Source organism: Balaenoptera acutorostrata, chromosome 2 (genome assembly GCF_949987535.1).
Source record: "Balaenoptera acutorostrata chromosome 2, mBalAcu1.1, whole genome shotgun sequence".
NCBI lineage: Eukaryota > Metazoa > Chordata > Mammalia > Artiodactyla > Balaenopteridae > Balaenoptera > Balaenoptera acutorostrata.
Genome location: NC_080065.1, coordinates 167,188,904 through 167,202,558, shown reverse-complemented (window position 1 = coordinate 167,202,558; position 13,655 = coordinate 167,188,904). Strand labels below are relative to the sequence as shown.

The following is a 13,655-nucleotide window of genomic DNA, read 5'->3' as shown; positions in this document are numbered from 1 at the left end:
CCCTAGTCAGCCTCTGGACGGCCCCTCCAACTACCTGCCCCTTCTCTGAGGGGAGGACCATGCCCACAGAGCTCCAGGGCCTGGAAAACAGGGCCTCTCCAGGAGCAGTTATTCTCTAGAGTGGGGAAAGGAGGGAGGGAGAGGGAATATAGTAGCCTTTTTATCAGCAGAAAGTCAGCAAAATGCCAGCAATTCCCAGATGTCAACAAAACCACCCATGAGTACCTATGTGTCGCTTCAGATAAACTCTCAGTTCATTAAAACTTTGAGGGTGATCTGCTTAGTGTGTGGAGGGTCAACTAGAACTGGGTCCAGCTTCCTGTGGGAGAAGCAGCAAAGACAAGGGAGAGCAGGAGGCACTCTGAGCCCAGTCATCAGGAACTGATAAGGAAAGGCCTTCAGCTCAACCCCTGCTGACCACTGCAGAACCAGCCCCAGAGATCTGAGCTCTGAGGTGGCTTCAAGGTGGCAAATCCCAGCAGGGCTACAGCCAGTCCAGAGAAAAGACCTAAAACAACAGACAAAGGTATGCACAGACCTCTCTGGGCCTCAATTTCCCCAAATGTAAAGTGAAGAGGGTAAGTGGTCTATTCCAGGAGCACCTTCACAGTTTTTGCACTATCCTTGTACCAAATGCACAATCATTTCTTTAATATTTTTCTATAAAATTGACCAAAGTTTTTAAAACTTAAATAAATTCATTACAAAAGAAAACAAACGTAAAGGAAAACTAATATCACTTGCCGTATATACACAGATCATAATCCAAAAAAAAAAAAAACAAAAAAAACCCACAAACAAACCAAACCAATGGGTTCAATTTTAGCCATCTGCTGCTCTGAGCTCTGAGCCCAGGACAGCTTCCTCTGTGCCAGGGGTGCTCAGGCAAGTGTCAGAAAGATGTTAAAGGCACATTAGCACCCAGCTGAGACTTTCTCTTGGCTACTTGAAAAGGAAATAACTTTCCCATGCAGGAACTCCACAAGACTCCCCGACTTCACTGAGGGCTGGAGGGTGGGGTGTGCCAGCAGGGAGCCCTGTTGGGAGGACACAGGTAGTTACAAACCAAAGCTCATCCTTTCCCTAGGGGCCAAAACCACAGCAGCCCTTTAGGAAAGCAGAACAAACCCAGAATTGAGAGTCTGAGCGCCCCCAGGCTCAGAAGGACAACAGAGAAAGGTGGATGTACATAGGAAGCAGGATGGCTAGGGTGGTGGTAGGGGTGGAAGGGCATCTGAGAGGAGGAAGGAGGGAAGCTGCTCATGCTGGAGGGGCAGACCCAGTGGGAGGGTCTTGGCGCACCAGTCTGGCTCTAAAGCCACCAGCTGGCCGAGGGCCTTGAATGCCACACGAAGGAGTTTGGAACCCAAAGCTTCTTGGCAAAATTGCCACCTTTGCCTTATCTCTCTCCCCAGGAATGCCTACAGGCAGCCCTATATGTACATTACCAATGACGCCCAGGAGTCCTGACATTTTTGCTGAGGGTTCAGGAATTTAAATTGATGGCTGCTTGGCCTGGGGGAGACTGCACCCCAAAAGTCAGCTGTCTGCTCCTTGGTCAGTCGGTCCTTTTTCACTTTTTCAGGAGCGCCTGGCCTCAGAAACAAGGCCTGTACAGACCTTGGCCCACGGCTCACTGCTGGCACACCCGACCCCAGCAGCCCTGAGCACGGTCAGACAGAGGCCTTTCATGGCTTCAAAAGTTCCACCAGGTCCTCCAGCCACAGGAGGCTGGAATGGGAAACTGAATCCCACTCAAGGAAAAAAAAAAAAAACAAAATGCACAGTGACCTTTTGTCCCAGCAGAAGTTCTCGGCCCTCTCCCCAGCCAGCGGAGGCGGTCCAGCAAGGAGAGTAAGGAATTGCAGATGTGCGCGCAGGGCCGGGCCGCCCTCCCCACCGTCCCGCAGCCTTGAGGGACCGCGCCCAGTCACCGCGGTATTCGAGACGCCGGGGCCCGACCCCGCTCCCAGTCCAGGGCTCCCTCTCCCAGATTCCGCCCGAAGCTCGGCGGTAGGTGCTGCTTCTTCCCCGCGCCTCGCCGAGAGCTCTTTCCAGCGAAGAGGCGGCAATCCGGAATCAACCCTTCTAGGTACAAGAAGTTCATTTTGGGACGCGAGGAGGACGCACAGGCCCTTCCCGAGCGCACCAGGGGCTGCTCCAGACTCCACGGGGACGGTGCAGGTGTGGTCGCCTCTCATCGGTGTTCGCGATGGGCTAAGAGCCGCGTTGGGCACCCCGCGCCCGGGATGCGCGCTAGCTTGCGCCTGGCCGCCTTGTGGGCGACTTGGGGGCGCTTTCCTCACTGGACATGGGGTGAGGACACACCTCTGTGTTTCGAGGGTCCAGGCCTAGGACAGGACCAATTCCCTCCCCTCTGTGGGTTCGAGAACGGGGTTGGGCACCCTCCCCTTCACCCCTCCCTGGGACACCCACTCGGCGGCCGGGGCAAGGGGAAGCAGGCCCAGCCCGTGAAAGCCCCTCTGTCGGGGACCAGGGCAAATCGACGCCCCCATCTCGCGCCGCCTCCAGTCCCCAGGGCCCGGCTCTTGGGCCCAGGCTTTGAGAGGCCGGGGCGCCGGAACCCGCGGCCGCCACGGAGGGGGCCGCAGGTGGGCGCTGCACTCACCGCACATCTTGGCCGCTCCTCGCGCCCTTCCCGGCTCCGGGCCTCTACGCTCAGCTGACACTGGATAGCCCCGTGCGCTCCTCGCGCTCCTGGACTCTAGCTCCCGCCGCTCGGCCTCTGGCCCTTATATCTCGTAGCCCTCCTCTATGGGCGGGGTCGAGGCGTGGCCTCCTCCCGCCTGCCCGCTTCCCATTGGCCCCCGGTTGTCGTGACAACGGCGGGCACTTGGCCCCCAGGAGTCCGGGCAGCGGGTTAGGGGCGGCTCCCAGGCGCAAGTCCCGGCTGTAGCACGTGGGCGTCCGGCGTTAGATTCTGGAAACGGGCTGGTCGGGGCAGCACGCTTCCTGAGTTTAGACCCAGACTCAACCGGTGAGTAGACGTGGGACCTTGGGCAGGGGACTGAATCGCTCTGCGCTTCAGCCTTCCTGTCTGTAGAATAGGGATAACAATGGAACCTCCCTCCCGGGTCGTAATGTTGTTTAAGGCAGTCTGTGTAAGTCACAGAGTACAGTGTCGGGCATAATAACACGTGTTCCGGGTGTGCGCTCCTCTGTGTGCCAGACTCCTCTCAGGGCACCAGAGATGCAGCACAAGGTAGGCTCAGAGATGGAAAGGGACTTTGCCAAAATTGGGCAGCCGAGGCGGTGTCAGAACTCGAACCTGGGATTTATTGCAGAGCCGGAAGTCGGAGGCCGGGATTGCCCAAGTATTGAGCAAAGCTGGGGGAACCCAGGAAGCCGACTCCTCCCAGAGGGGCGCTGGTTGACCTCTCCGCGCAGCTGGCCTGCGCTCGGCCGGCCTAATCTCGGGAGCCCTAATCTGGCCCCGCCGTGAGTCACAGAGGCCTGCGTTCCCCCGCCTGGTTCCCGGCCCTTCCCTCCCCTTCCCCCTGTAGTTTGGGCTGGGTCTCACGAGGAAGGTCACGAGAACGGGCCCAACATTTGCGTACTTCGAAGCCATCTGGTGTTTTTTATTTTACTTAAAAAAAAAAAAAAAGTCCTGAAATTCTAAACAGATACTCTTCAGTTGTGTTGTTAGAGAAAAAAACGAAGCTTTTTACGTCTTCTCTAGAGCATTTTTCCTAATGTAATCCGTCTCTAGCCTCACAAGGCTCTGCAGGCCCTGGCAGGAGTAGGCGTTTATTGCACCCATTGGACCTTTGAGGAAACTGAGGCTCAACGACAGTAAGGAGCGGGATGGTTGAGTAATCCTGCTAGGAAACAGCAGAGCTGGTTCAGGAGCTGCCGCATTTGCTTCTCACCCTCCACAGTGCACTGTCGCTTTCACTCACTCGTTCCCTCTTTCCTAAGCAGCCGGCTTCATGCCTGTCCTGGTACTAGAGACCTAATGGTGAGTGAAAATAGATCCAGCTTGGGCCCTCCTGGCACTTGAAAAGTGGTGGGCAGCAGACACTTAGTCTGGTGTCACAGAGAGCCGGATGGTTCGAAATGGGATATAGGGAGGAGGGACAGGCCTGGCTGATGTGGAGGGTGCCAGGCTGCCTGGAACTCGGCTGGGCCTGAGGCTGGGGCTGGTGCAGGTCAGTATAGAGTCAGGGCAGTTGCCAGAGGAAGTTAACAGACTTGAAAAGGGAGGTACTGGTATGTGCAAAGGTCCCATGGCTGAGGGCTAGAGCTTGAGTTGGGAGATCAGGGTGTTCTGCCCCAGGGCCTCTACCCTCTGTAACTGAGGTGGGGATAGGATGATATTCTTAGGCTCTCTGCTAGCACCAAGACAGCAGGAACCCTGAGGTCCTAGCAGGGTCCACATCTGCCCCCTATCCTCCTCGGGGGTTCACAGCTCTCTGGTGGGGAGGAGCATGAATGCTAGGACCCCTGTGGAGGTATCTGCAGCTGCTGCCCTGCCTTTGGGACCAGCCCCTGAGAGACCTTTGGGAGGACAGTGGCCTGGGCCTGGCCACATAACCACTAGATACCCCTGGCCCTGGCATTGGTTCAGGGATTAGTGTGTGGCCCATGCTGGGCCCTTATCAATCTGCTTATGGACATGGGAGAATCAGCAGAAAAGATGAGCTTGTCCCTTGCCCAGTGGCACAGCTGGCTAGAGGGTAGAGTGGTGATGCCGGGGACCTTCTTGTCACCTTTGGGGTTGGGTGGGGAGAGGCTGTCTGAGAGTGAAGAATCCAGAGCAAAGCAGATCCCTAGGATGGAGAAAGATACACATTTTTGGAGCCCTGGGTTCACCCGGTCCTGAAGCCAGGATCTATCACTAGGCTTCTCAGTATCAGAGCTCAATAAATTCCCATCTTCACTTGAGGCACTCTGAAGTGACTTATATCATTTGCAACCAAGTAGAGTCCTGATTCCTTCAACCTGTCGGAACTGGGATCTGAGGTCCAGGGGAGCAATTAGGCAGCTGGTGGCCCCAGCCCATAAGATCTTGCTGGCTGGACCCCCTTCCTGCTCTCGCCTTGTCTGGGACCTGTCCGGATGCAGCCCAGAAGGCCCCTGAAGTTTGATGAAATTAAGCAATCTGACCAAAGTCACAAAGCCAGGAAGTGGGGGGCTGGTCTGGATCCGGAGACCAAGGCTTGGTCCCTCTCAGAGGAGGGAGGATGTGGGACCATGCATAGACACCTTCCCCAGCCTGGCCCCATACCTGTGCTTCCAGAAGGGTAAGCCTGAGCAGCTGGAGCCAGAAGCCCACAGGACCTGGTGGAGCAGGGCTCTGAGCTTACTCCCAGTGGATGCTAGGTGTCTAGTGCCCAGACTGATCACCCTGGCTAGCTCTGACCCCACTTGCTGGGAGTGACCTTGACCCCTCTGGCCAGCAGGGTGGGACCTCACACTGGGATTGCAAACTGCTGCCACAGACATGACTTCTTCACCTGCACATTTTTTCCAACCTCAAGCCAACTTTTATAGTCAGAAGATTTGGTCATTGATCTAGTTTCTCCCAAACAACCCGAAGATCTGCTCTCCTGCACCGCATACACAGTACAGCTGAGTCCCATGGCTATTCTGGAAGACACAGAAGGTGCCTGCTATCTCCCAGAAGGCTGATATAAGCCCTGTTAAGCTGTTTTCCCTGTGACGTTTCTGCTGGGGCCTAGGGAGTGTTACAGGGTGGTGGTATGGTGAAGCCACTCTCTAACTCCTGCAGGAGTTCTGGCTGGGCTGTTACCAGCTCCCAAGGACTCCCATCAGGGACCTTGCCTCCAGTCTCCAACTGCCCCAGCTGGGCTGTGGCCACTGGGCAACCTGGGATGATGACCTGTTCTTCCTTATCTCTTTGTACCCCTCTGGGAGCAGAAATGCCAGACAGACCTCGATATTGGCTCCTTTTGTCCAGAGACCCAACCCTGCCCAGAGCTGTGGAATACAGTGCTTCCCAGGCCTCGGGAGGGTCCAGGGAGCTGGGGATGCAGGGTACTGGTGCTTGCAGCTGGGAGCCCTGTATTGGATCAGTCCATCTGGGGGCAGGCACAAGATTCTAAGGGCACCTTGAGTGGTCGCCACAGCAGATGGGGTTCAGGGAGCCTGGGCCAGACCTCAGATGGCATACCTAGATGGAGTACCCTGACTCAGGACAGCTGGGCCTCGGCTCAGACTTGAGATGGGGAGAACAAGGAGCAGCAAAGCATGAGACCAGACCTGGTTGTGGAGCAGGAAGCCACCCACCAGCCCTCCACCCCCTCCCTCCTGGGAGCTGAGGTAGGTGGATGGGGGATGAGTGGGGTACAAAAAGCCCATGGCTAGGGAGAGTCTGAGAGACTGGCCAAGGGCCAGGGTTTAAGGACAGCCAAAAATGGTGAGCTAGGTGGGAAAGTGAGGCAGGAATCCTTCTACAGAGGGAGGGACTGGGGGAGGAAGGCCTCAGAAGCTTGGCTAGGGCATGGGAAAGAGGGAGGGTTGTGCAGCTCAAGTTTTGGCCGCCAGATGGTTCCACTCCACCCCCACCTCACCCCAGCTCTGAGGCAAGAGAAGACCACCCTTTCAGCACAGGCTGGGGCTGCACAGAGCTGACCTTCCTGAGGAGTTCCTTGGAGAACTTGTTTCACCTTCTCTCTCCTGCAGGTACTGAGGAGGAGGTCTGCCACAAGGCTGAACTTGTGTATTCTTTTATAATTGTAAGTTAATTTTTTAAAAAATAGGGCTAATTATAAATCTTTATAATTTCATTCTTCGGAAGAAATACATATTCATTTTAGGAAATACAGAATAAAAAATTTTTTAAGGGTTAATCACTGTCAACGTTTTATGCCACCTCCCCCTGCCCCCACTACAAACGCTCTTTTTTTTGCATATATAGTCATTATTTAAACAACAACATGGCCCTATGTTGGGAAAACTAGTAAAGTAGTCTTGTTCAGGCTTCAGAGGCAGAAGTAGGCCTCTGACCAACCTGTGACCCTGCCTGGACCGCGTGCCTGCCCACACACAATTGTTATAAACAAGTCAAGCAGCATTTACGATAAGAAAGGGAGTGGGTCTTAGAATTTCCTAAGCCCTGGGGACCTGGCCAGTCCCCCCGGATCTAGAAAATCCTGTGACTCAAACGTTGAAACCAACAGCGTTGTTATGATTGAACCAAAGCTGCGTTTTTGCGCGCAAACTGATGATAACAGTTTGCGGCCTGGGATTATACATGGAAGTCCCCAGAACTGCAATTTGAAATCTCACCTGTGGGGTGGACCCACCGCCCAGGATCCTTCCCAGTCGGGACTCCAGATGACTGTTACGCGGGACTTCCCAGCTGCTGTTTGAATCTGGATGTAGGTGTCGGCCCAATCTGGTGATTTATACTCTGTTATGTCTCTCATACTTTTTCCCCTTTTAATGACTGTATATTGAAGTTATATAAATTAATAATCTTCTATTAAAAAATTAATTAAATCTGTTCAGTTGTGTGAAACGAGTGGTTATTTTGCCAGCAAATCCAACAAACATTGAAACCAAAAGCGGGCTCTTGGCAAAACACCCTACTGCAAAAATTGTTTCATAGCTGATGTTTGAATTCTGATTAGAAAGAATTTCAGATTGTCCTGTGAAGACTGGATTTGACCCAGGAATGCCAGCTTTGTACCCGATGTACCTCTGGTGCCATTGCACCCAGAGAAAGCTGGGTCTCTGCTCTGCTTGGCCAGGAGAGGGTGTGGTTCTGTGTGGGATGAGCAAAAATCTGAGATTGCATCAAGCATTGGCTGTGGGATGGCAGTGAGTGGTGAGCAGCAGGCCCACCCCACAGAGTGCAGGCCTTGGAGGCTCTCTGGCCAAGACACAGGAGCTGGTGATGGTAACGCCTGCGTGGCACTACCAGAGCTCAACCCATGCCAAGCAGTATATTATTTCAGGCAAGCATCTCAGAGACAAAAAGGCACCAGATTCACTCTTCATCCCTCCCCCTGCTCTGTGCCCTGGGAAGCTGGCCTTCATCTGGGGTCCCAAGCCCTCTGACTTCTGGTTGGCTCTAGCCAGGGGGAGAACCCCAGCAGGAGGCCTGGGGTGGGGGGTACGGTCAGGGTAGCCATCCTCTCCCCAAGGCCTCAGGTTCTGTCTGGCGGCCTCTCCCATAGCTGCCCTCTCTGGCTCCTGACAGAGTGGTTATGCTTGGACTGAGTACCCCCTGAAGCTGACCCAGCCCTACTGATCGCCTTAACCCTGCACATTCCCTTCAGGAAATGCTCTGAATCCCTCCGTCCAAGGGCACAACCCAGGGTGACCTGGGCTGTCTGAGCTTGCCAGGGACTGTTGTGGTTTTAGCACTGAAGTTGTCACGTTCTGGGAACCCCTCAATCCTGGGCAAACTGTGACAGTTGGTCACTCTAGCTGCCACCGATCCCTGCAGAGACTCTGATATGCATTCTTGTCTCCTTGCTTTCCCCTCTACTAAGCCAAGATTAAAAAGGGCCCAGGCTGTGCCCTGGACTTCCAGTTTCTTGTGACCAATTAGAAGAGCTGGCAATCCGGGCCCCACGCTGAGGAACAGTTGCCCATCACTGAGTGTGGCAGTGTCCCGAGAAGAGCTTGACCCCCATATTCTCCCTGTCTCTCCTCCTAGGCTGGTGCTGCCTGTCCTACCTGCCTGGGTTTCCTGCCTGGCCCCGAAGGCAACTGGGCCAGATACTCCTTCACACTGCTGATATCCTACAGATTCCCGGGTGGGGGTGGGGGAGTGGAGAAGGGGGCTCTCCAAGGGTAGTGCAAGTGTCCCTCCAAGTCATCCAGTCTAGCAGCGGCATTTGGCTGTGATTCTTAGAGCCCCGGGAAAGGACAGAAGGTGGAGGTGTAGGGTCCAGGACTCTCCATGGAGAGTTTCACTGATGGTTTCCCTCTCCATCAGTGGAGAGGGGGTGCTTCTGAGTGGGCCACCCTGCAGGGCGATGGAGGGCATCCTACGTAAGGGTCAGTCCAATCCCATCAGGCAGGGGACCGGGCCCCAGAGCATTACTGGAACTACTCCTGACCCATGTGTGGCCTCATTTACATGTTTGTTGAGGCCGTGGGATGTGAGACCTTCCCAGACCCTGCTGGCGCAGGAAGGAGGCTTCAGGGAGGGACTGTCTGGGTGTTCACTAGGTAGGCAGGCAAAGGTGCCTTCTGGAGTGACCGATGGGCAGAGGAGATGTCTGGGCCTGTTTCCCTCCCCTTTGGGGACAACACCCTGGATTCCTCTGTGGAACTACCCCTTCTCTACTCTCAGCCTTTTGGACCACAGGGGCTGGCTTGCCGCCTGGCTCCTGGGGTGAGCACGTGACCCAGGCCTGGATAATGAGGGCACCATATTCTGAACACAGGGGTTGGGTCTGGGCTGGACAAGGGACCTAAATCAGGTCTATGAGAGCCAGTGAGTGTCATACTGGAGGAGTTTTGCTGGACCCATCAGAAAAGAGGGACTTTGTTTCCGGTGAATTTACTAAGGTATTAGAATGTAAGACTGGGATGCCATTTGTAACCAGCTTGACCCCGGTGGGGAAGATCCAGGAGTGGAAATAAAACAGAGGAAAACAGATCTGTGCACGTGGACCCAGTCCTGCCTGAAGTTGTGCATGCCTGGACTTCTTAGGCACGTTGTCCTTGCTTGGGTAGGGGCCCTGCCTTAGCTGGTGAGGGTGACCCTTGCCCACAAGGCCTACTACTGCCCTGTGTGCCCTCTCCTTGGCCCCTGCTTGGACGGTTCCAGGCAACCTGCTCGTTCACTGAGTAGGCATTCACTACCTTCCCGTGCAGTACGCTGTGGGGGCAGGTCCTTCTGTCCTCCATGTACTGGGCATGGTCCTCCAAGTACTGATCTTTGTGAAACGCACTGAGGGTTCTCACAGGATGCAGGTAGCACCACCACCTGTTTATATAGCCCGTGAGCCAACTGTTACCGAAACTTCGACTTTCTGTGCAATATGGGGAGTTGGGGGGTCTCACACCTTACGGTGCTCCAGGAAACCAGCTGCCAGAGAATGCAGGAGCCCTGGCTGGGTGTCTGTTCTCCACCTTTGCATCAGTGAAGTGGCTCTGTTGCTAGGGACAGAGATTTACTCTATGCAGCCTGAGCTGACACAAAGAAAGACCTTGATGCCTCTACTGGTGAAAACACCTCCTTCAGAGACAAGACAAGTGGGACAATAAAGCAGGGCTCCCCATTTTGCTGGCATGGCAATGTCTTACATATGTTCTGAAATAACCCATCTAAAAAAACGCTCTTCCGTTTCCTGCAAATGGAAACCAGATTGTGCAGTTTTTAACTAACTTTCCTTAACAATACTATCTTTAGAAAATCTTTTTGATCTTAGCAGATATGAACACATATATACACATATTTTCGTTATGAAAAATTTCAAAAATATTCTAATGAATCCCCAAGTACTTATCACACAGAGTCAAGAATTACCAACATGTAGCTGACCTTGTCTCACCTATCCCTCCAACTTTTGTTTTGTTTTGCTGGAACAAGTCCTGATATGATTTGATTTGTTTAAAATTTATTATGTGTATTTACAAATAAAGACTCTTATGACTTCAGTTCCATTATTACACCAAGCAAAATTAATAGCAATACCTTAATATTATCACACACTTACTTATTTTCAACATTGATGTATGTTGGAATGTAGTCAATATTCCTTGATTGTCTCAAAAATACTTTTTTATAACTTGTTGATTCAAATCAGTATACTAACAATGTCTACACAGTGCCTTTGTGTTATACATCTCTAAGACTTTTAAATTTGTAATCCATAAAACATACAAAATCTCCCCCACACCTTTGCCTCCACCACTTGGGATGGTCTGAAAACAGCAAGTGTTTTTACACCCTGCCAGGCCCTGCGTAACTGCTCCTTTGGATGTCTGTCCCCTGCCTGGCTCAGAGCAGACAGAGTAGGCTGTGTGGGGACCATGTGCTACTGGAAAAGCAGCACCCCAGGGCCTGCAGCAGGCAGGAGATGTGGAGACCAGGAGGGAATGGAGATGCCAGTGCAAACCAGAGGCAGCTGTGACAGCAGAGAAGACACTGGCCCCAGAGTTGGGCTGACTAGCTATAAGCCCTGGCTTTCTGCAGCCTCATGGTGTGGTCTTGAGCAAAGCAATCTCTTCTTCCATAAGATGAAGACGGCAGGCACTCTCACACACTGCCTGAGAAAGTGTCAATGAGTACAACTTTCTAGAGAGAAATTTGGCAATATATATAGACAGGGGACTGGTTACATGAAGAGTGGAAAGTATCCACCGTGAAATGGCAGCACAGGTAGGTACAGGCTAGGTGGTTCAGTAGAAAAGAGGGCTACAAAGATGCTATGTAGTGTGTAATCCTCACTGTGTTTTGCTTCATATGTAACAGTTTTATTGAGATATAATTCACACACCACGCAACTCACTAGTGTAAAGCGTACAATTCAATGGTTTTAAGCTTATGCACAGAGTTGTGCAACCATCACCACAATCAATTTGAGAACATTTTCATCATTCCCTTCAAAAATAAAATCAAGAGCCTCCAAGGCTGGCAGGAAAGGCTCCTTGTCCTTAAGGCTGAGGTGTTCCTGGGGAGCAGAGAGGCGGGCCCCTCGTCTGAGAGTAGCAGTGTGGGTCTTCTGTCCTGCCTGGAAAGTGGCCAATGGCAGGTCTGTGACTCAGGCCTAGCTGGTGCTGTGAGTCTGAGGGTTGTGGGGCACATGCAGGCCTTCCAGGACCAGGTCCCTGAGTTCTGGGGCCCTCAGAGGCTCATTGGGGAGGGACAGTACCCACGGGGTATGATGGGGCCAGCATCCCCTACACCACCAGCTCTTCTTGGTGGCCCCTGGCACTTCCCTCACCTGCGTGTCTGCTGAGCTGAGGTCTTGGCCTTCTTGGCACAGCCTGCCTGGCCGGCCAGCGCCTAAACAGAGAAGCTGGGGCAAGGAGAACAAGAGCCTCTGTGTCCTACAGGGGTGCAAATCATCCCATGTCCTGAAGCTGACTGGGCTCAGTCTGTGGAGTGAAATATTTTGGAAATGCTCGTGGGTCTGCCGACACAGGTGAGCAAAAATAACTGAAAAGAGGTTGACATCAGAATCCCTTGCCTCCAGCCGGGCATGTCCATGTGCATATGTGGAATCGTGGCAGAGACACTGATAACAGTTAACCACAGAAGCCTTTCCTAGAAGGGACATGCTAACCCTGTCTTAGCTCCCTAAGCACACAGGCAGGTTGTGGTGACAGTCCCTGCCAGGGGTCCTGGCTATCATGTGACTTTGTGCCAGGTGCCTTTCATACCTGGCTGACTGAAGACGATCGGGACGTGATGCTGTGTTCTCTCATTTGTCAACAAGGAAATCCCTATAATCCTCTGACTGGGCACCTCGACATCTCATTGTGACGGGACCCCCGAGGTCTCTGCCTAGCACAGGGCTCTGCCTGAGCCTGCCTCCTGCCTTCTGTCGCCAACCCTGGAGTCCCACACAGTGCAAGCCTCAGGCCTCTGCTCAGTTCATGGAGCAGGAAAGTACCTCAAACTGGACGTTTGACGGAATTGTGTCCCCCCAAATTCATATGTTGAAGCCCTGACCTTCAGTGATGGTGTTTGGAGGTGGGGCCCTTAAGAAGTGATTAGGTTTAGCAAGGGTCATTGAGGGTGGGATCCTCCTGAGGGATAAATGCCCTCACAAGAAGAGGAAGAGAGAACGTTCTTTCCCTCCATGCACATGCACCAAAGAAAAGGCCATGTGAGGGCACTGAGAAGCAGTTGTCTTCATGCCAGGAATAGGGTTTTCACCAGGAACCAGAAGAATCAAATCTGCCAGCAGCTTGATCTTGACTTGTAGCTTCCAGAACTCTGAAAAATAAATGTCTGCTGTTTAAACCACCTGGTCTACAGTGATTTTGTTATAGCAGCCTGATCTGACTACAACATCAGCTTAAGCAAAAAAGAAAGGAAGTTTACTGTTTCTGAAAGTAGATCCAGGGGCTTGAACAGTGTCTTCATGGTGCTGTCTTCCACTCAGCCTGCCTCTGGGTGGTCTCAGGGCTCAGGCAGGTGCCCTCTCCTGGTGGTTGGGGTCTATACAATGAGCCACCCTGGTGAGGGGTGAGAAGTGAGTTCACTTCCCCAGTCATGGACCTGAACTGGGAGCTGGGGACTAGGGTTCAACCCAGAGCCAACTGGAATGAGAAGCAAAAGGGAAGGTCCCCAGATGGGAAAGGGGGAAGATGCTAGGTGGTCCACATCCATCCATCACACTTGCTGAGTGTCTGAGGGAGTGAGGGTAGGGGTGGACATACCCAAGTAAAATCTGAGGTGCTGTTACCAGACTACGGGCATGGCTAATGGGGTAGTCTTTTGTCTCTCACAAACCAGTAGGACAGGTAAGGCAGAAGAGAGGTATGTTGGAAGCCCACCCAGGTGGAACCAGACCTCAGGTTGGGCTAGGAGGTGGAGCACAGGGGCCTGGGGTTTCCTCTGTTGTTGTTGTTTTTTTTGGGGGGGGGGGACAAGAAGAAAAGTTTATTTTACTGTCCAATTATTTTCTTCAAAAATTTAATTTTTGATAAAATACAACTTTTAGTACCATAGAAACATTTCAACATCTACAATGACA

General features: G+C 52.9%; 1 protein-coding gene across 3 annotated transcripts in view; it reads right to left on the bottom strand.

Moving 5' to 3' along the window:
- The window catches only part of GFPT2 (glutamine-fructose-6-phosphate transaminase 2), a 47,710-nt gene extending 44,971 nt beyond the window's left edge, over positions 1–2,739 (bottom strand). Inside the window, exon 1 of one of the 3 annotated variants that reach the window (XM_007169836.2) lies at positions 2,630–2,739. In XM_007169836.2, the coding sequence (XP_007169898.1) occupies positions 2,630–2,636 (7 nt within the window). In that variant the 5' untranslated portion in view covers positions 2,637–2,739. The remainder of the gene's footprint in view (positions 1–2,629) is intronic. The other 2 variants (XM_057541317.1, XM_057541316.1) reach the window with 2 other exon arrangements.
- Positions 2,740–13,655: the final 10,916 nt, after the last annotated feature.